Here is a 24439-nt window from a genome sequence, read left to right as displayed (position 1 = left end):
TTTTGAACTTCCTTCCTAAAGCTTCCTGACCTGCCTACATTTCCGGCAAGCCCTTGGGGTTGACCTCAAAGCACAGGCAGGTCAGTGGGCTGCCTACAAAGCGCTTGAGACCAATGTGTATGTTCAAAATTAAAGGGTTTTAACTTGTTAATAAACAATCACACTATTCTCAAGTGCTCCACAGGCCTGCTTTGTGGCCCACTGAGATGTGTGTGTGCACATGTGTGTCTATGTATCAAACTCCATTTTTGCCCCCAGGCCCACTCATTACAGAAATATGGCCTCCAAGAGCCATCCCATGGGAGAACGTGGCCTTTGGGCTCAAAAAGGTTCCCAACGCCTGGTCTAGTAGCATGATACGTATTGTGGCAGCAAGAAGCCCTAGATTCTGTTCCTAGATCAGGTCTTGCACTAGGGGAAGAGTGGGCCACACAGGAAGGGATGTAGGTCAGTGGTGGAACACATGCTTTGCAAACAACCTGTTTGCTCAATCTCTGGGCATCTCTTCACAAGGCTCAACCCTTCTGTGCCTCAAACCCTAGAGAACCAGTGAAGAACATACTAAGCTAGATGGACCAGTGATCTCACTTGATATGAGGCAACTCCTGAAGTACCAGAAGCAGAGATTTCTGGCATTCTTTTGTATGTGCAGTGAGAGGCAGGTAACGAATCTGACCGCCACGAGAGTTTTTCAGAGTTTTCGTTCTTATGTGGAACAAGACTGACCACACTTCTGCCTCTTTCTCTTTGCCTTTCTGCAGCAAGAGACGAGAATGTAGCCACCTTCCGTGGCTCCGAATACCTGTGCTATGACCTCTCCCAGAATCCCATTCAAAGCAGCAGCGATGAGATCACACTGTCCTTCAAGACGTGGCAGCGCAACGGGCTGATCCTGCACACGGGCAAGTCGGCCGATTACGTCAACTTGGCTCTGAAAGATGGTGCGGTCTCGCTGATCATTAACCTGGGGTCCGGAGCCTTTGAGGCCATTGTGGAGCCAGTCAGTGGCAAATTTAATGACAACCAGTGGCACGACGTTAAAGTGACACGCAACCTGCGGCAGGTAATGGGGAAAGAGAGAGAAAGCTGGGGAGGCTCCTCTCTAGTGAAGCGAAGCTGGGGTAGTTGGACAGTTAGAAGGCAGCTGTTAGACATGTAGCAACTTGGGTGGGTGCACCTAAGCATCTGTATCCTAACCTTGTGCAGTCACTGGAAGAAAAACAAGAACTCATTAATTTACTGTAACTTAGCCTCATTGCAATATCTTCATTTCCACTTAATAATTTTCTGTCTGTTTCTTTCCTCCCCTGATTTGATTTAACAATACGATTTTGTGACTTTACTTTCATCTCCCTTTTCCTTTGCTCTTCCCCCTCCTTTTCTTTCTTTTTATTATTTCCTTAATTACATTTCAATCTTATCAGTAATATTCTTGTTGCATTTAATTACAGTAGGAATGGAGACTATTTTCTGCAGTCGCTTTATCCGCTCCCTTTTTGTCCTTTATGGCCTGTTAATTGATTTAACCATTTCCATGATGTCATTGCTCTAATTCTGTAAGGGGCCCAATCCTACTTGGACATTCTCTTGTACAAAACCTGTTGCAATGAATGGCATCTAAGCAAGGCCGCTTCAAGAGGGCTTGTGTGGGAGAACTTCCCAGTGGATTAGGCCCACATAACAGACTTTGTTTCTGCCTTTCCCCCTCTTTCCCCCCACCCCTTTGTGCACGAGTTACTTATTTTATGCTCCTGATACTTAACTGGCCGAACTTTTTCCAGATCTCCTTAGTTCTTTGCTTTGATTTTCGTTATGAATCTGCACTACTGCTGCTTTTGTCTCTGACCACTTTTCCCTGTAAGGACGACCCCCCTCCCCAAAAAGGAAGGAAGGAAGGAAGGAAGGAAGGACTTATTAATCGAAGCCACCTTGGAAAAGCTGCCACCCACCCCTTTTGTAATCTCACTTGCTGCTTCTGTATGCAGGCAGCTGAATCAGGTGATGTGCTCACTTAGACATTCAGCCTTAAAATACTGAAAGCCGCCCCCCTCATAAAATAAAAATACGAATGTTTAATAGGTAAGATAAATTTAAATAACTTTGCTCCTGAAAGCTGGTGAAATATATCCTGTCACTTGAGTCCATCTGCAGCATAACAAATGAGCTTTATATCATATATGTAAATTACTTGTGTTCTCCTTGATTTGTAAATGTGGTGTAAATAGCTTGTAAGCTGAGATTCTTTTAAATTAATACTTTAAAGTTGTTCTTGTTGTTTAAATTGCAAGCATTCAGAGCCACACTTGTTGATGTAAGCAAAACCTTGCTTGTTTATTTTGCTTGCTCATATGAATGTTAACACCAATCACTTTATGCAGCTTTACAGGCTGAAAAAGCTGCCTTGGGGGAATGTTTATACTAATAGAAAGTAATAATCCTCATGCCTAAGGACATTAACTAATCACAGTCAGGGGCCAGGAAAATCTTTTTTCCCCATGGGCATTTACTTGCATAATTAGGTTCAATTTCCAGAGCTTTCCAGAGGCAGCCCTTAAGCAAAATCAGCAATTGACTTCTCATTTCTTTTCAGAAACATTAGATCTACAGCTTCTAGGATGCCAAAAATGTTCTTACTTTTTGTTTTGTTTTGCTTGAGATATAGTTGAATGATCCAATGCTCTAAATGTACTAAATATAATTATCTTACCTGCAACAGTGTTTAATGTTTTGGAATATACTTCTGGATGAACAGCCTGTAAAGCTGATTTACTTTGCAATTCATAGTGAAAAGCGGCCCTGTTTTGAAAGGAAAAAAACTGAATAGAGGATACATAATTGTCTGTGAAATCCATTTTTATGCCTTCCTTCTTCAATATGAGCCAGTGTGGTGTAGTAGCTAGAGTGTTGGACTGGGAGTCAAGAGATCAAGGTTCTAGTCCCCACTCGGCCATGGAAGCTCACTGGGTGACTTTGGGCCAGTCACAGACTCTCAGCCCAAGCCACCTCACAGCGCTGTTGTTGTGAGGATGAACTGGAAGAGGAGGACTATGTACGCCACCTTGGGTTCCTTAAGGTGGAAAAATGGCGGGATATAAATGTAATCAATCAATCAATCAGGAATAGAATATCTAGACTTCAAAGAATGGCAATACTTGATGCAAACAGTGGCTCAGCCAACACAGCATCTAGTGGCTGGGTCAGATGTATTGTAAATATTCCATGTCAACCCTTTAGGAGGCATTGGCTTTCTCCGTGTATATCCATGCAGAACAATGCAAGCAAGCAGGGAAGCAAGCAACTGGTCTTCCTAATAAAGATTAAAGAAGCAGTCACTACTGTGCTGAGCCCAGGAGTTAGGAATGCAACACAGAGACATAGCAAGATCTTCTAGGAGACTTTGGTTATTGAGCAAGAACAGAGTCTACAGAAGCACATGAAAGAAAATACCATATCCACTTCCAACTACTTCCCGTTTGAGAGATGCTCTAATTTAGAATGAAATTCACTGAGCATGTAACTGAATTGTTTACATATTCCTATCTTACATCATCATCATCATCATCATCATTATTTACTCCCCCCCTGTCCCTCAGTACATTATCAGCCAGTGCTACAACTATAGCAGGTCTACGCCTCATGTCATATCGATACGATCCCTTCACGGTGATGCTAAATCCCTCTTGTGCATTTATGCTTTGTGGCAGGCACACTTACATCTCTTGTGGTATTTTGGGTAGTAGGGAATAAAAAGTGGGAAATAATGCTAGTAAAGCAATATATGGAATGTGTAACGTGCCCCCACCATTATCAGTGCACTTCAATACTGATAAAAAGCACTAGTGTAGATCCAGACTCTAGTGGCAAGGAGTTCCACAAACAACCTAGGTGCTTTGAGGGGAAGAATGAGATATTATCTTTGTTTTCAGGCTTGTTGAATATTAATTGTGCTATTTAAAGAGGATCTCCATCCTATTAATTTTTTCCAGCCCACTCAAGATCTTATTAGCTTCTATTATATCTCCTCTTACCACTCTATTTTATGAAGTTTAAGTACGTTGACTTACTCATATGAAATATACACCTTTTTCTTTATATTTTCAACAATATCAGAAGGAGAATTGTACACTGTTTTTCCCTAGTAGTCTTGATTTGCCAAAGGAAGGTGAGATTGTTTCTCTGTTGTCCTCTATCCCGTTCTTAATAATCTCTAAACTCCTCCATTTTCGGTTTTTGCAACTGTAGCTCCCTGAGCCAATTTCTCCCCCCCCCCCGCAAAAGAGCGACCAAGAGAGCTTCCAAGATGCTTCTTGTAGGGGTGGACAGATCTCTCAAGCTCCATTTTGTTCAGGCCCTCTTTTTTCTGCTACTAAGTTTGCTCTTTCTTGATGCCATATTAGATTGTGAAAATTAGTAGGCCTTTTTGTATGCATTTTCCAAATGTACGCATTTTAATTCACTGAATAAACTTGTTTTGTGTGCATTTTTTGCAAATATATGCGTTTTGTGCACATTTTAAAAATCTATTCTGTCAACATGAAGCAATCTTGTGCAATGCCACTATGGCTCATCTTGCAATGTTGCTGGCGTGGCAGCACCAAATTATCTGCTACATTTGCAGGGCTAGTAGAATGTCACAGTACAAAGTAGACCAGTTTTAATAATGTATTAACCATCAAAAATTCTATTAGGTTTAATTCTGAGGCATGATTTCTCTTCACAACTTGCATGCTGCCTCCTCCCTAATGCTACCTGCATTCATCTGTGTATTTTAGTCGTTCTGCTTTTGACTACATCTTCTACCAATTTTATCAGCGCCAAATTAGACTCACTGATATGTAGATTTCTGATTACCTTTGCAATCTTTTAATTAGATTTGCTTATATTAGCTTCCTTTTTAGTTCTTTGGTGTTGAGGGTTATAAGAGGCAAGCTACATACCAGAGTAAGTGATCCAGTGATGTCATGTTTGAGTTCTAACAATGCCACAAATCTCATGTAGACATTTGTGCCCAAACTACTTCTGTGCAGTCTTCTTTAGAGCATAATGATTCCTTAGATTTGTTGCCTGAAAATAACAGCTCAGGTAGCCCTCTGATATATTTTTTTTCCTGGAAGGCAGATACTGAAAACTCCCTGGGCTGTTTTGAAATATCCCTATCTTCCAGAATAGTTCATCTTACATCTTGGGGGACCAATGGCCATATCGATCCTGTATAAGATGTCTTCTAATCTTCTTCATAGTTTTCTTGCATATATTTAGATAAGTACTTCTCAGAACCATTCTCAATTTCTCCTTACGATATTCTTACATTTAACTTTCCACAATGAAGGAACATAGGAAGCTGCCTTATACTGAGTCGGATCCTTGGTCCATCTAGCCCAGTATTATCAACACTGACTGGCAGCAGCTACCCAGGGTCAGCCAGGGTTTTTTCCAGCCCTACTGGAGAAGCCGGGGATTAAACTTGGGACCTTCCACATGCAAAGCAGGTGCTCTACCACGGAGCTGCAGCCCTTCCTCAGGTGTTCTTCGATGTCCTTCATTTGGCTGATATTCCCACTTCTTAAAGAATGCCTCATTTGAAAAGAAAAAAAAGATGTATGTTTTCTATTCCAGGGCTGCAAAACTTTCATTTCTGCAGATCTGACGTTTCTGTGTGTAAGCAGAACAATGGCATAGTGTCAGGCCAAATTCTGCTCAAAGTGACACAGGGGGGCTGCAAGCAACTGAAGGCAATGTTTGTTTATTTCCACTGGATCACGTACAAATGTAAATTTCATTCTTTATGCAGTAGATGGGCCTAATGATCCCATTTCATTCAGTCATTCTCATCTGTCCAGTAAAGGACTGTCAGCCTCAAAATACAAAATGTATTTTCAGTTTCAAAATGTAACTTTATTTATTCATTTTACCCATGATGTTATAGATATTCTTTTTCTTTTTTACATTTTCAGAATGGCTACTCTCTGAAATTCTCTCTTCGATGCATTGACCATTTTGTTTAATGGTGTATATTATTTTTCTGGGAATGGGTGATAACTGGTCTTCAATTACAGGCAATGTCCAAAGGAAATTTAATCATCCTGGCATGCCAGAACGGTCTGTTCAAAATGCAGGGACAGAGGATGATGGCAGTTAGAATTAGAAGTGGAGATCAGTCGTCGTTTTTTGAAATATATATATTTCTCAGTTTCTTGTCAGATAGGGACATAAAGCCAATGGAGACACACAGCAGAATGACATGGCACAACTCTTGATGGACTGTACCACTTCAAGTTTCTGGTGGGAGTTCAGTGCTTCTCCATGAAGAAAAAGTTCCTGGAAAATTGGGACATCAGGATCTTTGTTAGCATAAAGCCTTTCTCTCTGAAATGTTTGTTTTCTAAGTGCAGGGAGATGTGTGTGTGAGAATGTTCAAACGTATTATTTCTGCATCTGCTGCAGTCTGAAATGGTACATCCAGGAAGTGTTTCACCATGTGATTCTCTTGTACGTATAGATCGGCTGGTAGTTAACCTCAGACCTTTCCATTTGTGCTTGATTTTTCCTTGAGTAGTCACTGCTTATGTCACAATTAATTTATATTACTGTTATCTTAACAGTGATGTTTTGTTTTAGCAAATGGAAAGCTTTTTGTGTGTGGCAGATGTGGGATGGTTGATATCTTTCACCAGCACTTTCAGAAGAGATACACTTAAAAGTAAAAACAAAACAAAACACGGTGTTGCTGCAGTCCAGCTGCTAATACCTCATAATCTTTGGCAACCCATTTGCCCTGCAGTACCTTTCCCCTCATTTATTAAGGGGAGGACAAGAATACTTCTGACATACCCTAAATTATGTGGTGAAAGGCTTCTCAAGGTATTAATTTTCATCATCAAAAGTGAAAGGAAATGGACACACGATGGCATCATACTGCAGTTGCATCATCTCCGGTCCAAAGAGATAAAGGGCATTATCCTAATCAACACAACCACTAACTTAAGTTATGTTGTGCTAGCAGAAGTGACCTCTAGGCCAATGCCAATAGCATCTGCTAGCACAAGGGGGTTTTCGGGAGAAAAACCCTTTGCAGTAGAGGTTACCTACACTAGCACAACATAACTTAAGTTAGTGATAGTGTCAAATAGGATACTGCCCATCTATAAAAATCTATTATTATTATTATTATTATTATTATTATTATTATCATCATCATCATCATCATCATCATCATTTTTTTTTCTTAAATTTGTATCCTGCCTTTCCACCAAATGGTGAAGGGAATAAGAAGTAGAAGGACCCCCCCCCCAATTGAGGAAGAAGTAGAAGGACCCCCCCCCCCAATTGAGGAAGCCCAAGCAGTTTATTCCATTGCTGAATCGGACCTATAGGCTATGTGCCCATTTTAATCATTAGAATGGCCATGTTAAAAATAGAGGAACAAATACAAGAGGCAAGGATTTCCTCAAAAAGAACTATGCAGACATATGAACAAACAGACTGCTTGACCAGAGGCAATTAATGGACCACAGATTTTTTATTTTTTTTATTTTTTGGTATTAATCTAAAGTGGACATGCCCCTTTCCCCATAAATTGATAGTACTCCTGTTAGCAACCTGAGTTCTGGAATCCTAGTCTGCAAGCTTACCGGTGGACAATAGAAGTGTACCTTTCCCTCCCTGAAAAGGACATGTTAAATTCTATCAACCTTCTTCCCTTCATTCCAAATTACCTGATGCAAGCAGTCATCCTGCCTTCCACAATTAGGCAACCTTCTCCCTACCCTCCAGAGTATCACAGGTGAGCTACACGTCGTCTCTGTTAGTCCAACCTCTCATGCTGTATGTCTTTCCTGAGAGCCACCAGTCCATCTGCTTTAAAGAGAAATCTGGAAATTGGGGGACGGGAAGGACAACCCCCAGGGAACCGTCAAGCAACAGCCTGCACCCACGAGATATAGTCGGTTGGTTAGAATAACTGAGCAGCACCTGAGGGTAGCAATGATCGCAGTAACTAAAAGGAGAGAGAAATGAGCTTGGCAGTGGGCTGGAACATGGTTGGAGCTGCTCATAATGGTATATATTTATTTATGTGGGGTGGAGGGGGATGGATGGCGAATACACTTTTAATGGGGTTTTGGAAAGTAAGTATTGTTTATTTTCTTTACTTTTGAACCAGTTTTGGGGGGTGGGGGTGGGGATCTTATTAAATGTTCTCAAAGTGGGATGGGCAAGAAACACCAAAAGGAGAATGGGAAGGGTAGACAGCTCCCTTCCTCCTAACAATCTATATGGCATGGTTTCCCAGACAGTCCTGCTCATATTGTCCTCCTTCTCACTCTGTGTGTGTCAGGCGCCCCACGCCTTTTTTTGAAAGACTAACACTAGACCATTCATGCAATGTGTCATTTTTACTAACCGACTAATGTACTAACACCCTAACGACTCATCTTTGCTTTTAGTTATTTTAATTAACAATCGTTCTGTTCACAATTTTTTAATTTCCTTTCTTCCCCCTTTTCCGCAAAGCACTCAGGCATTGGACACGCTATGGTAAACAAACTACATTGTCTGGTAGATATCATTCTTATTGTCTCTTTTTTTGGGTTTGCCGTGTGTTACCTGCCTTTAACTCTCCATCCCCCACCACCCTATTTTCCCCTCCTCTTTATACTTACCTCCCCCCCTTTGATTTTTCTTTTGATTTTGCTATAAACACCTTTTCTTCCTCTTTATTTCGTTATTAATTTGAAAAAAATAATTTCTTTAACGACAACAACAAAAACAACAAGAAGCAAACAAACAAATACAACAGTTCTGGAAATGGGGTTTCATCATCTCTTTCACTGGCTTCTTCACTCTCTCTCTCTCTCTCTCTCTCTCTATATATATTCCTCTTACTTTTTTCCAGTATTTTTCTCATTCTTTTTCTTTCTTCTCTCTCTTTCCTTCTGGTTTTCTTTCTTTCGTGCTTTCTCTTTTTGCCTGTCTGTTTGTTTGGAATTCTCTGAAGGATTTTAGCTCAACAACCATGTCAGGGCCTATAGTTTGTTGTGGTGAGGCCACTCTTTCCCCCCTCATCCTTTTGTTGCGTCAACAGCTGTTGTAGGCAAAACTGGCCAGAGCTTTCCTCTTCTTCTTCATTCCATTCTAACCTCTGTCTCTGCCAACTTCCTCTACATATTTTCTTTCTTTCTCTCTCTCTCTCTCTCTCCCTCCCTCCCTCCCTCCCTCCTCTTCTCTTTGACCTTCCACCTGCCATGGCCGAAAGGAGCTCAGCCGGTTGTTTGTTTCAGTACACACTCTGCATGGCATGACCACATCTGGTTAAGACCCACCTCCTCTCCCACCTGACCATATTACGTCTCAGTCTCTATTTTCCCCCATCTATTTTCCAAGCCACAATATAACCTTTAAACCAAATGCATATCATTTTCACTACCTTCCTCCCTGGCCCCACACTCCCGGCTCCCCTTCTGTGTCCCTTCACCCTCCATGTGTTATGGGCTTTGGATAATTTTTTAAGACTTTCCCCATTTTCTTTTAAGGTTTGGATGTTTTTTTCTTCTACTCTAGTTTAGCTTTTTGTTTTGTTTTTTAATGACTGCATGCAAGTGTGAAAAAATCAGTCTCTCTCTCTCTCTCTCTCTCTCTCTCTCAAACTCTTTTACTCCATTCTTCTGGATTCTGAATATCACTGGCATGAGCGTGTCAAAGTATGGTGTGTATGCACACTTGCCATTCCTCTCTCTCTTTCAAACTCTCACCTTTTGTTCCTCACACTTGCTGGTGTGTGGTTGACTTTTGTCTTTTCTTTTTATATTATTCTTACTTTAATTTTATTTCATATATACATATGATTTAAAAAATTTGCTCTTTTTTTCTTTACGTTGCGGTGCTGGGTGGTGGGTGTGTGTCTCTATAGGTACATAGCATGCTCATCCATAATGTATTGAAAGTGAGACCCCCTCCCTCCCTCCCTCCTCCCCTGAATGCATGATCATCAGTGTGCCATGAGCAAAAAAAAAAAAAAAGAAGCAAAATCAAATATATCAACTTCGTCTTCATTAGTGTCTGTACTAACGATTGTAACTAACAAAAAACACTACCAATAACAACCAATTAATCATAAAATCAGCTCAGATGCTCTCTCTTCCCAGAACGGCTCCATTTTCTGGCCTGATCAAATGGAAATCATCATGGCAGGTAGAATAGTTCTCCTTGGCTTTAGCAAAGTTGTTGAACTAACAAAGGAGGTGACTGAGGAAGGGAAGGGAAGGGGCAAAAAAGCAGACCAGAAAATGGAACTGAGCTGCACTGGATAAACAAAGCTCAGCAAAACATGTACTAAAAGTTGCATAAAACATGGGGGAGATGATTTACTCTTCTAAGAACAGTAAAGTCATTGCTGGGAATTTTGTTTTTCTTTTCTTTCTTTCTTTTGTCCATTGTGTCCTTCAAACAGGTGACAATCTCTGTGGATGGAATCCTCACCACCACCGGCTACACACAAGAAGACTATACCATGCTAGGCTCGGATGACTTCTTCTATGTGGGTGGGAGCCCCAGTACAGCTGATTTACCTGGTTCTCCTATCAGCAATAACTTCATGGGCTGCCTCAAAGAGGTAAATGTTAATAGCATTTGCTTGTTTGACTCTGATGTTCTTCAATCAACTTTTCTGGGTTTTTCTTACTGAATATCGTGTCTACTCTAATAACACAGTCTTTATCTGAGTGCCTGGCCTTACGTAGCCAAAATATAAGTGGTGAAGAGTGAAACTGGGTGTAATGCAAACAAGCGATTAGAGCTGGAGTTAGTGGAAAGTTTATCTGTGTAGAAATGGCATCTTTTAATTCCCCTCCCTATTTGTCAGCAGTGAAATTGGGGCAGGGGACAGTTCACCAAAGTATTCTAAGGGGAACAGAATTTTTCTAACAGTTTCCTAGGGATGGGGATCACCTTTAGCAGTGGCAGTAGCATAGCTTCTATTTTTCCGGAAGTTGTATTTTTGCTGCCGCTGCAAGTCGCTACAGCAGCAGCTGTGTCGGCAGCTGCCTTCTCCCATCTTCCACAATAACCTGGACTTCGGAAAATATGGGCTGTCACAAAAAAAATGTTAGAGAATACACAAAGAATGCTCCGTGACGTAGCCTTCTTTTTCTAGGGTATGTGTGAGAGAAAACAAATCTCAGAAATGTTTTCAGAAATATGTCTTTTGAGGAATTTTGACAGCTCTATCTGACACACTAATTGTTGTCAGCTATAGTATACTTTATTTGAGAAAGGAGGCTTATGGACTGAACCAAAGACCCATTTCTGGGACTAAAGAGAAAATGTAGTAGAATGACATAATGGGCAATAGACCACAGGGAATAAGAACAATGTCAGCATTATAGAAGCTGGAGAAAAGGGGGAGAATGCAAAATTATTCAAGAAATAAAGGAGAAAACACTGTCTATCCAAGGAAAGAAGAATGGGAGGAAAAGAAGGGAATTAGGGAAGAAAATGATAGATAAGATGACCATGTGTGGGGAGCAGCAGCTGTTTAAAGTTAGAAAAAAAGTATGAATTTAAGTAGGAGAAATAAAATATATGAATGTGACTGCAAAAATAGCAATTTTATGAGGAAAAAAGTGTTGACAGCACTGCCTAAATTCAAGAAAAATAACAACTATACATTGTTCCTTTTTTGTACCATTCTTTTTTCTCTTTTACTGACTTTTTTCTGTAAACTTTTTTCAGTCAAAGAAAGGAGGAAAAAGAATTGTATTCAAAAGTATAAAAGGGTGTTTACGTACCCCACTTCCCCCAAAGGTGGCAACATATAGAGCAAAAGCAGTGAGAAAGGGGGGCTGGTAGAAGGCAAGGGCAGTTAGAAGGGGGAAATGCTATTCATTTTAAATTTAATTATCCTCAGGCACTAATAAGCACTGTCATAAATGTGTGAAAGGGAAAAAAATGTGTGGGAAATTTCTAAAATAGATTAAAGAAAAATATAAAAGCATGATGTTGAGCAAAGAACAAAGTAGCCATAGCAGAGTAAAAGGTTTATGCGGTAGAGTCCTACATGACTTGGAACCTGGATACGTAAAAGTAGGGATGGATGGACTCACCCGAGTCCATGCTCAGCAGGTGCTCGAGGAGCTGCTGTGGGCTGCGTAAGCCCCTAGAAGGTTCTGCAAGTGGTCCAGGAATGCCACGCAGCTGCCCACTGCTCCATGCAAGCCGCCATTTTGATGGAAGATGGAGGCTCTAGATTTTTGTATATCTAGTGTTGCACACCATGGCTGCCATAAAGGGCCATTTCTGCAACATTAGAAATACAAAAAGGGTGGAAATTGCCCTTTACGTCCACCATTGTGCACAGCATCAGATATATGAAAATCTAGCCCCCCCATGTTCTGTAAAAATGGCAGCTTGCACAGGGGATGGACAGCTGCTGGGCGTGAGTGGATGGGTCCAGGAAGTCCTGGCATCTTGCGCAGTATGGCAGGAGCTCCCCGAGCTGTGTTCAGGGGGGCAAGCATGGGGGGGGGGATCCAACAAACTCCTGGACCCAGTTGGATACCCACAACATCCTATTTCAAAGTACTGTCTCCTCCCATATTATCCACTGAGGTTAGCTGGAGAGGCCCCTGTGCATGTGTCACAATCAGGGATATGACTATCAAGCATGTGTGAAAAAGCCATCTATAGTGTGACACCCATGGGCTATGGAACCCTGTGCTTCAGGAAATCTGTCTGGCCCCTTCTGGGATTCGTGTTCTGAGGCCAGCTGAAGACCTTTTTCTTTTGGCATAGCTATGGCCTGTCCAGTTCTTTAATATTGTTTTCTGGCTTTTTCAGTTAGTTGATTTTATTTTCAACTTCTCATGGTATTTTCTTAATTTGTTTTAAATGTAGGGCTGCTGGAGAAATCCATTTGAGGGGTTTCCCATGCTTGTCCTCCCCTGGACATTCTTTTGGTTCCCGCTGCAGCGCCCAACTTGATGTGCAGTGAGTTAGGCCAGTTTGCAGATTTTCTGGGAATTTTGTGCATTGTTTTGGAAGGTTCTGCAGTTTGCACAAATTTCCAAGCGATTTGCGCAAATTACGGCTGAGTTTGAATAAATTACTCAGAAATTTGCACAAACTGCAGAACTCCCCCCCCCCAAATTGTGCAAAAACTTCCCAGAGTCTGGGGAACAGCCCGCAGCTCGCCTCCCAAATGAAAAGCAAATTGGGCATGCCATGGAACTCCATCGAGCCAAAAAAAAACTGGATTTCCCAGCGATGTATATCCCTATTTAAATTAGGATTGTTTCTATATTTTTTTTCTTTTTTGCTCTTGTTAGCTACCCCGGACATTTCACAAGAAATAAAAAGGCAGGTTATAAATATAATAAATAAATTAACCATAAACTAACCATGGTGTGTCAGCTGTGCCCATCCCTGGCACAGTTAGACGTGGCTCTAGGCCTGCATATATTAATTACATCTTGTTTGGACTACCATAAAATGTTCTGTGTGAGTCTGCCCTTGAAAACCCTCCAAATCTTGATGCAGAATATTGCTGCTAAAATCTTGACTGGGACAAAGTGCTGGGATCATGTGACCACTTTATATTATCAACCTCACTGCCTGCCAGTTACTTTCTGAGTGCAATTCAAGAAACTGGCTATTACCTCTAAAACCCTAAACTGTGTGGGACTTGGCTCCTTGGACCGCCTCCTCCCACCTTAATCTTGCTCATCCATTGCAGCTCCCTTGCATGTGCCATTGCCTTCTGAGGCACAGTTGCTGACAATGTACCAAAGGACATTCTCCATGGCGGTGTCCTGCCTATGGACTTCCCTGCCCCAAGAGGTTAGATTAGCTCCTTCTCGGTATGTGTGCTGGCAACTGAAAACATTTCTTTTTAAACCAGCATTTGATTTTGTTGTTGCTTAGTTTAACTTATTTATTCTTCGCATTGGCTCTTTCTGTGTTCCCACCTCTTGATGCTTGGAGAGTGCACTCCTATTGAGATAGTCGGCAGCCTCCGAAGTCAGAGGCTGCTGAGTATCCAATGCAGGTGATCCTCACCTCTTTGTTCCAGCCACCCTGCATTTTTGGCCAGTTGGCCAAATGATTTTGCATGTCTAGCCATGGCTAGTGGGAGGGAAGGAGGCTGAGACGCACATAAGAAGCTGTGTAACACAGCTTCTGCATTCTCCTCCCCTCCCAGCCCCTGGGACCATCCCCTTTTCAGCATCTCCGCATTCCATTTCCAAGCATGGAGACGTAGCCAGCACAGAGAGAATCATGCCAGCTACAAGGGAGTGGGTGGTGGGTGGGTGAGGAGCATGGCTGCTGGGCTCTGAGGTTGGAGCCCTGGTTCCAACCTCAGATCCCATAGACCAAAGTATCATATGGCCCTCTAGACAGTGTCTAGTGGCCATAGGCTTACAGTCTGGCAATCTTGTTTCAATGATTAATTGTTGTCATTTTTATTTTTGTGTCTATCTACTTTAGCTAAGTGATTTTTGAATTACTTTTGGGGGGAGGGAAAAAAGTGGGGTATATTTAGGGAAGGGGCAACCATTTAGGGATGGGACAACCAAAGATGCTCAAGCTCACTGAGATTCTCCGAAGACCATTTCAAAGCTTGGTTTGTCTCACTCGCATGTTTGTTTGTGCCTCTTTTTCTTTTTGTTTGGATGGGAAAAGCGTGCATTTCGAAGGAGAAAAGTGCACATTTCCATGTGTGTTTTTCAAAAGTAGACACTTTTCTCCCATTAAAAAAAATGAAATTTTCAAACACGATCACAAGTTCACCAATTTGCAAGCTTTTTCTGAAAAATGTGCTCACGTTTAGGGTTGTGAACAGGGCATATTCTGAAGTCCTTGGACATCCTTAGTAGGTATAAATAAATAAATGGAAGTAGAAGAAATCATTATATAATTGTGCAATATAGTTCAACTGGAACTCTCTTGTAATGCTAGAACCAGGTGTCATCTAATGAAACTGAATGGAGGGAGATTCAGGATGGATAGAAGAAAGTACTTCTTCACACAGCACATAGTTAAAAACTATGGAATGCACTACTACAAGATATAGGGATGTCTGCCATTGTGGTCAGCTTCAAAAGGAGATTAAACACATTAATGGAGGGTTAGACAATCAATGTCTACTAGTTATGATGGCTGTCCGCTACTTCCAGTATCAGAGGCAGTATGCCTCTGTATACCATTTGCGGGGGAACGTGAGGAGTAGGATGCTGTTGCCCACATGTCCTGCTTGTGGTTTCCCATGGGCATCTGATTGGCTGCTGACCTGCTGTGGAAACAGAATGCTGGACTAGATAGGCCTTTGGTCTGATCCAGCATGGCTCTTCTTATGTTCTAATGGTCCAGCTTGGGCCATCCCATGTGCACTGGCTATTTTTTTAAAAAAAAAATCTTGCATGCCAGGGCTTAAAGGTGTGAATAATGCCTAATTTGGCTCTAGGAGTGTGAACCAGGGATCTTACTTCTTCAAATACCATCTCAGTTATGAACTTTCTAAGTAGTGTAGGCAAGCTGCTATTCCCTCGGCCTCAGGTCCTGCCCCCTTCCAAACTGCAGTACACAGATGGTAATATTACTGGCCTACTTTTATAGAGTTGTGGTAAAGAGCACTTACATAATGCATCTGAAGAACCTTGAACACTTGAAATGCATTATATAAATGTTAAGTATTGTTTATAATACTTAGGGCATGATTGGATATTCACAGAAATCAAGAAGCTGACAGACATCTACTTGTTGCCTGTTTTTGTTATTATTATATATTATATAATAATTGTGTGTGTGTTCTATTTGTTTTTATGTTATGATTTAAGGTTTTATTTTCACTGGGTGACTTTGGGCCAGTCACAGACCCTCAGCCCAACCCACCTCACAGGGCTGTTGTTGTGAGGATAAACTGGAGGAGGAGGAGGAGTATGTATGCCGCCTTGGGTTCCTTAAGGAGGAAAAAAGGCGGGATATAAATGTAAGAAATAAAAAAAAAAACCAAACCCCTCATTGACATAGTTCACCGCTGCTCTAGCAAGCTGGTTCTCCACATGCAGCCAGTAGGAAGGAGCAGCAGAATTACTTGTACCAGCTCAGTCTTCGGAATGCTGCTCTTTCTGTGTTGAAAAAAGCAAACCAAAAACCAAAAACCAAAAACCTAGCACAGCACAAAGAGAGAGAGCATGCAAAAATGCTGTCCCTCAGCAGCAGTTTGAACTGCTGCAATCCATTCGATCACTTTCCATTACTCCCTCTTTTTGTTACATCTGTAGATCTGGCAGGGTCATCACCAGCTTTGAGAGGGGCTTGACAATTTGCTCCCCAGTAGCTCCCTCCATTGAGTCCCTGGTGCCCCCCCCCCGGTTTATCAGGAGAGGGGGTGGCCAGTGGTACTGAAAGTGGTGTAGTTCTGGCACCCGGTACTCCCTCAGCACTGTAAAGTGAAGTGCCGGGTGAGGCCAGCTGCAAGCACTGCTGCCATCTTATTTATCCCCATTGCCTCTAGGGTCCACCCTTGTCATAGTGTACATCAGGGGTAAAGTCCAGAATTATTGGGGATAACGAAGATAGTGGCAGCTGCAGCCGCCTAGCCCAGCACTTCTCTTTTCAGGACTGTTGGTCTATGAAAAAAATGTTAAGCAATTTGAAAAAGGGAGGCCAGCATCAGCCGTGGTGAGTCCCACCACGCTGGGTGTGGATGCCAGGCCTGAGATCTGGTATCTTTCAAGTAAAGATTCTGACCACAGTCTCCTTCCATTCCCAACTGGAGTAAAGCTAGCAAGAAGCGGAGTGATGGCTATAGAACAGGGAGCTATAGAATATGGTAGAAAAAAGATAATCGGAATGGCATAATTGCGCCCATTAAATCCATGCCTCCTTTTCTGATTATTAGCCATTTCAGACCAAATGGTTTGTGCATCCACTCTCTGAACAGATGATTAACGGTTTAATCTCTAATAACTTTACGTTTTATGGAACCCTGCTAGGACTCTGCATCTGGTGTGCCAAGCTATTTAAAGCTGTGTTAATTCTGTTAATTGCTCTACGTTTATTTGGATTGCTGGCACCTGTGGGCTTTGGGAGAACATTTGGGGTTTATCGTCTCCCTGCTCCTTGCTGAGGAAAATGGAGAGGACCATTTTTCTCAGCTAGAACCAATAACCTTGGCAGACAGTCCCCCTGAAATGTTTGTCCTCAAGACTCCCTCTTCCACCACAGCTGAAAGCAATGATTTGCCACACAAAGCACCAGAGGTTGGTTTGGCTTGGGTAGCAGCCATCCTGCTTGGCATCTATTCACTGTTCTAAGAAGGTGATGGACACAGCGTCAAGGAATGAAGCCAGAACATTTGAAAGGCCAGTCAGTTGTCTCTCTCTATGTCATGTTTCCCAGCCATCTGCTGTTGCTCCATTTTTACTTTTCAAAGGGCCTAGGCACTTTGAAGACACAGGTGTATGTGTGTGTGTGTGTGTGTGTGGAGGGGGGGTAGGGTATAGGAAGCATTCTGGTAATTCTTGAACTCAAAACCAAACATTCGTTAATTACAAACTAGGGATGAATGAATCTGTCAATTTTGGTTTCTCTCACATTCTTATTTTTCCAATCTAAGTTTGGTTAAAAAACAAACACAACAAAATGTTTACATGAAAATTTGTGCTAATTTGTGAGCATTACTCCGAATACATGCATTTTAATACAATTTTACCTAATGTATTAATTTCTTGCAAGCAACTTCCCTATTATAATTTATTTTTACATTTTATTTTCACTAATATATGCATTTTTCATGTACAGTTTTCCCTAATATACACATTTTTTGTATGCATTTTTTAATTGGAGAACTCCATTGAAATCTCTGAAGAATTTTGGATTTCAAAGGATAACTGGATTTTTGGTTTGCATATTCATTCAAAGGTGAGGAATAAATTAATAAATAAATAAGGGGAAACTGAAGAAATTTCTTCCCCCACCCTTAGTACAAACCAAATGTGAGTTCCAATGGCCTGAAATTGAAAATCTGTAATGAAAGTAGGAATGGGTGACAGAGTGATGTTTCAGATTGCTAGGTAGGGATGTCGTGAGTGTCTGTGTAAGGTGTGGAGTCTGATGGACTCCCCCCTACTCGGCCCCCCAGACATGGCTCACCAAGCCCCCATCCGCTAAGCTACATGAGCTGCCAGGATTTACCAGTCCCACCTGTGAGCACCTGCAGCAAAGTCACCATTACACATAGAAATTGTGACTTGTGATTTTCCATAAATTAAATCTTGTGCACAATGTCCAACACTTTCTGGACAGCCATTGTGCGCAAGATTTAATTTACAAAAAACATCTGCTGCGGGCATATGGCTCAGCTGGGGGCACAAGGCTTAGCTGAAAGAATGATCCTTTCTCCCCCTCCCATTGGAGCTACTGTGAAGGCAGCGCCTTGAGGGGAGGAGGAAGGCAAGAGGGAAGCCCCTCGCACCATCCTCCTTCTGTCAAGCCTCTCCCCTGTGTAGCTGGCTCGGGACGGGAGGGGGAGAAAGGATCAGTACATTCTCCCCATCGCATCCCAGCTACCCAGTATACAAAAATATAGAACCCCTTTAATGCAAGATGGGGCTTTATATCTTCATAGGCCTCTAATGTTCTTGAAATGGCCCTTTCCAGCCATGGTTGTGCGCAACAATAAATCTACGAAAACATAGAGCCCCATCTGATATAAAAGATGTGCTGAGCCCTCCAGTGGCTCACGCAGCCTGGCTCTCATGGTTGGGCAGCAGCGGGAGCTGCTCAAATACCCACTGAGCATGGACTCCAATGAGTCCATCCATCCCTATTGCTAGGATTTTCCGAACATCACCTTAGCGCCTGCCTCGTGCCCCCGATTCCTGTTCGGGTTTGTGATCACTGTGAGTGAGGAAATTGTGCAAATTGAACGTAAGCACAGGTCTGGCAATTTGTGAACATTTTTGGTTGATACATGCTAGCACTAGCAATCAGGGCTTTGAACAGGGCATGCTCGCACATTTTGCAATCAAAAATGAAATCCTCATGCATCCTTAAATGAAAGTGTTCTAAAAAGACTGCAGAATGGAATATTTTTCTGTGGCCCACAGCAGTGTCTATTAGGGATGCGTGAATCATCAAAACTCGAGCTCGCCGAAGTCCTCCAAATTCCATCTCAAAGCTTGTTTTGACTTGAGTCCATATCATAGGGATGTCAGAGAATTCCACCACGGACTCCAGGGAGGCCGGATTCTTTAGAATCCGGCCTCCCGGAATCCGTGGCGGAGTGGCCTCCCCCCTGCCACCCCGTGGAATCCCCCCGGGATGGAGCTTACCTGGTGGTGGATGCGGCGGTGGCTCTGGTGGCGGATGTGGCGGCGGCGGTGGCGGTGGTGGCTGGTCTTCCGGCTGGCCGCTGCCAGGCTGCTGCGGCCGCAAATGGTGGCCATTGTAGCGGCCGCCATTTGCATGCTTGCAGTCAGCCATGATAGGCTACGTAAGTATTTATGTAGCCTATCACGGCAAAGAGCAAGGATGCAAATGGCGGCTGCTACGCCATTTGCGTCCCTGCTGTTTGCCGTGATAGGCTATATAAGTATTTACATAGCCTATCATGGCTGACTGCAAGCATTCAAATGGCGGCCGCTACGACGGCCGCCATTTGCAGCCGCAGCAGCCCGGCTGCAGCTGGAACTCCGGCTGCTGCTGGCCCTGGCTGGTGGCTCCGCGGAGCTGCTGCGGAGCGGAGCCGACCAGGGAGGATTCCAGGGGGAGGGACGGAGCGCCTCCTCCCCACCGCAGATTGCCCAGGACGGACAAGGTAAATGTTTTGTACATCCCTACCGTATCAGAATGCAAGCTTTTCCCCTTTCCCCCTTGAAAATTCTTGCATATTTTCATGCATATTTTGTCAAAATGCATGCGTCACTTTATTTTATCTTTGAAACATGCGCATTCTTCTTCCATTGATTAAAGGGTACTTCTGCAGATTTTTCACAAATATGCATTTTTTCATGCACATTTTTCAAATGTACACATGCTGTTGAACATTTTTTGGATCCACAAATTACATTGTAAGCTCAGAAAGGTATGGACTTCGGCCACAGACTGCGGCCGAGCCAGTGTTCAGGCGTGAACTGGGTATATCCTGATAAAAAAATGAAATTTCTCATACATCCCTAATGCCCGTGAGTATGAATTAATGACCATGTATATAATTGAGCTGTAATACAGCAAAAATGGGGGTGGGGGAAGTAATGCACGGGTTTTGTGTGTCCCTTGGGAAAGCTGCCCTCATTGGGCTCACAATCACCCTGATCCCCTAGCTTGTCTTCTTCCTCTATTCCCAGTCCTTTCAGCCACCCAGAGGTTGACAGTGAGTAAAGCAGAGGCAGATCATCCTCCTTGTTCCTTTCACTCCTGCATCACTGACACAGAGCAGATGAACAGGGAGTGGCAGCAAGGAGGAGGGATAGATGATTCAGGGGTCGACAGGGGTTGGCAGTGGGCCTTTTGCTGGGGCCTGGGCCATGGTGCTAGATCCTGAAGCCAGCTCTAGAAAACAGAGAAAGTGAAGAAACAGTGCAAAATGCTTTTGGATTACTCCATACCATATAACACTATTTACAAAAGTGAGGATGCTATAATATGCCCAACACGACCTCAATTTAATGATCTGTCCTCTTATTCCCCTCCCCTTCATGTTGGGAGCCCCATTCTGCTGGAAAATAATGTGCACAAGTGCCTTGTTTCTTGGTGGAATTGCTGGGATTCCAGCAGTGACCACTTCTGGAGGTGGCAGGGAACAGTCCAGCCCCAACTAGGGATGTACGAAAATCACTTACCTGGTCTCGCAGCTTGCTTCGCGGTGGGGGGGAGACGCTTCGCTTCTCTCCCCGAAGTTCAGGCCAGGGGGGGGAGGCTTCCTGCCTCGCCCAGCCGAAATTCAGGCCGGGGGGGAGGCTTCCCGCCTCGCCCAGCCGAAATTCAGGCCGGAGAGATGCGCCCCGTCTCCCCGGCCGCAAACTTCAAAAGAAAAGTAAAAAAAAAAAAAAAAGCCCCGTGATAGGCTACGTAACGATTTACATAGCCTATCACGGCTAGATCTGCAAAGTCAGCCGTGATAGGCTACGTTAATCGTCACGTAGCCTATCACGGGTGACTTTAAAAAAAAAAAAGCGCGTACGCAAATGGCGGCACTTATTTTCGCCGTAGTCTACGTAAATCTTTACATAGACTACAGGGACCAAATAAGGAATGTGAATGGCGGCTCCCTACGGGGGCCGCCATTAGCGTACACGCTTTTTTTTTCTTTTTTTTTTAAGTCACCCGTGATAGGCTACGTGACGATTAACATAGCCTATCACGGCTGACTTTGCAAATCTAGCCGTGATAGGCGACGTTAATCGTTACATAGCCTATCACAGGGGCGGGTTTTTTTTTTTACTTTTCTTGTAATGGCGGCGGCGGCAGCCGGTCGAAAGACCGGCTGCTGCCCCCGCCCCTGACGAAGACCTGACGAACCGCCGCCGGGACCCGCCGCCGGGAGCGACATTCGTGAAAGGTAAGTCCCATCCTGGGGGGGGGGGGGCGGGGGCGCGGAGAATTTCTCCCCAAACAACCTTCAGAGGACCGAATGCGTTGGCACTCGGCCCCCCGAAGTTTCAGGGAGAAATCTTCCCCCATCCCTAGCCCCCACATGGTTCTGTGATGGTCAGTGCAGCTCCCCAACCCTCTGAAGTTGTCCACCCGTCTTTTAAATAGTACCCTAGAAGTGGCAGCCTATGAGATGATGCACTCTTTTGCAAGGTGCTAAATCAACATACCTCTGAACCTTCATAGTCCCAGCCAGAGATAAGCAGCCAACATTCAGCCTTACATTTTGGCTCCGGAATCTCCAAAGCTAAGGCTAAATCCGATGATGTGATTCTAGCATTCGTTTCCCTGTGGCTTGCAACCACAGAAGCGACTGTAAAAGCTAATCATTACTGCCCAAAGCACTCACTGTTCAAGCTGTCAGCCTGTGTGGGGTCATCCCTTCCTGGGAATTTTTTAAAGCAGGGTGAAGTTCTTAACAACCTCAAATCAGTGGACTGGTGCTGAGAAAAAGAAGAGGCTGATGAGAGACTGGCCCACTGGGACATACTTCTGAGAATCATAGACATTAAAGGCAGCAGCACCTGCCAGGTCCCCTGTGCATCTCCTCTTGCCGTGTACTCCATTGTTTCCTTCACCGTATTAACATGAAACACTGCTACAAAGAGCCATTTAGCCCAGCCTTTTGCGTGCCAATTTTTCTATTCCCTCCATCTCTGCAAAAAGAGATTTCTAAGGGCAAACAAGTGTTCTTTGCCCTCCTCCCCGCCCCAACCCCAGTTTCATTCTAGCTTTCTCTTGTGCATTGTTCATGCAGAGTGGCACTATGAAGTACAATAACACTGCACTTAAATGCTTTGTTTTGTATCGGAAGGCTTCTGAGTTTCCACCCCCACCCTCAAAAGGAGGTGACAATGAGTATTATCAAAATCTCCTTCCTTTCACTTCTGGTTTGAAGATTTTAATTGGATTTTCATTAAACTGTACAGAAGGAAATTATAACATTGAATATTGCAGGCCTGCCGGAACGGGGACTGAACAAACCAAATGCAGACCACCAGCAATGTATGGTGGCTTGTCAAGGTCCCAATAAACCTCCTGTTTTTCCTGTCTGCCTTGGACTGAAAAGACCTGGGTGGGGTATGTGAAGGAGCTGACAGGTCACAGTACATAGCTCTTGGTAGGGATGTACGAAACTCACTTAGCTTTTCGCAGAATCTTTCACGGTGGGGGGGAGGTGCTCCGTCCCTCCCCCCGGAATCCTTGACGTGGGGGAGGCGATCCGGTCCTCCCCCCCGAAATCCTTGATGGCTGGCTCCGCTCCACGGCCAGGGCCATCCACAGCTGGATTTCCGGCTGTGGGTGGTCTGCTGCGGATGCAAATGGCGGCCACCGTAGCAGCCACCATTTGCATCCAGCCAGGCAGCCGTGATAGGCTACGTAAGAATTTACGTAGCCTATCACGGCTACCCCCCAAAAAAACCCCAGCATACGCAAATGGCGGCGGCTACGGTGGCCGCCATTTGCGTTCCCTATTTTTCACTGATTTATCTTATGTAAATATTTATGTAAGATAAAACGGCGAAAAAAAGGGGAACGCAAATAGCGCCCACTACACTATTTGCGTTCTTTTTATTCACCGTTTTATCTTATGTAAATATTTACGTAAGATAAATCAGCGAAAAATAGGGAACGCAAATGGTGGCTGCCGTAGCCTCCGCCATTTGCGTATGCTGGGTTTTTTGGGGGGAGGGTTTAGCCGTGATAGGCTACGTAAATTCTCATGTAGCCTATCATGGCTACAAGGATGGCAATGGCAGTGGCAGCAGCCTGGCTGTGGCCAGCCAGGTGACCAGCCGCCTGAGCTGCCGCTGCCGGAACCGCTGCCGCCGCCGCCACATCCGCCCCAGGTAAGTGCTGTCCCGGGGGGATTCCGCGGGGGGGGGGCAGGAGGCTGTTCTGCCATGGATTCCAGGGGGCCGGATTCTTTAGAATCCGGCCTCACTGGAATCTGTGGCGGAATTCTCTGTCATCCCTAGGTCTTGGACTGGGTTTGCGTTGGTGGGTCACAAGTTCTGCAGGCCTGTCACATGGTATAGTAATTAAATATAACTGATTATAAGCTTCCCTGTTTTTGCTCCTGGTCCAGAGTATATTATTAAAAAGAGAAAGAAAGACACAAAAAGAAAGCAAAAGCAACAAGAATGACAAAGAAGTTAAGGTAGGGTAGGTAGGGCAGGGCAGGGCAGGGCACAAACCAGCTATGTTTTTGCTTACCACTAAAGTTAGTGTTGGGGAAGCCACTCTATAGGCAAAGCGCCTGGCTCAGTTCCAGATGCTTCGCCAGTGTGGCAGCTACCCCAATGGGGATAGCACCATGTGCTATCCCACCCCACCTGCCTGCATCCCCCACAGTTATTTCCAATCACAAAATGGAGATAACAGCAGGGATTCCTCCAGGGGGCAGGGCTTCCAATTTGAAGGCTCAGCGGGTCAGATGGACAAGCTGCGTGGGCGGGGGTTGCTCTTCCCTGCATTAGACTATAGTTTAGTGTTGCAGCAATGAGCCGAGGTTAGAGTCAGGGTCACATGCCCCCCTTCTCTTCCTCCACTGCAGCTACAAGGAGGATATCAGAAGAAGGATGTCACGAGAGTCTGGTTGGTGCTTGAGGCTTGGCAATTTCTCACCAGCTTAGCCCCGCAGAAGCCAGTCTGCAGTAGGGATGGTGCAGACACCTGATTCAGACAGTCTGAGAATCCGGCAGAAACACCCCTGCCTGCACCCCTGAGCCCTGCTCACTGAACCCCTGCCCCCGCTCGCCCCTTGCCCATGCTCTGCGAATGGCCTGCA

At 44.1% G+C, this 24439-nt stretch overlaps 1 protein-coding gene across 1 annotated transcript in view; it reads left to right on the top strand.

The window, feature by feature from the left end:
• NRXN3 (neurexin 3) overlaps positions 1-24439 on the top strand; it is a 1900058-nt gene that overhangs the window by 437572 nt on the left and 1438047 nt on the right. The window contains exons 2-3 of the mRNA XM_084841335.1: positions 762-1063; positions 10448-10609. Of these exons, the coding sequence (XP_084697461.1) occupies positions 762-1063; positions 10448-10609 (464 nt within the window). The remainder of the gene's footprint in view (positions 1-761; positions 1064-10447; positions 10610-24439) is intronic.

The sequence above is a fragment of the Heloderma suspectum genome, chromosome 1 (assembly GCF_057233095.1).
Source record: "Heloderma suspectum isolate Gila_16-S chromosome 1, 16-S_ref, whole genome shotgun sequence".
Taxonomy (NCBI): domain Eukaryota; kingdom Metazoa; phylum Chordata; class Lepidosauria; order Squamata; family Helodermatidae; genus Heloderma; species Heloderma suspectum.
Note: the sequence above shows the minus strand (reverse complement) of the source record. Positions and strands in the feature narration are given on the sequence as shown.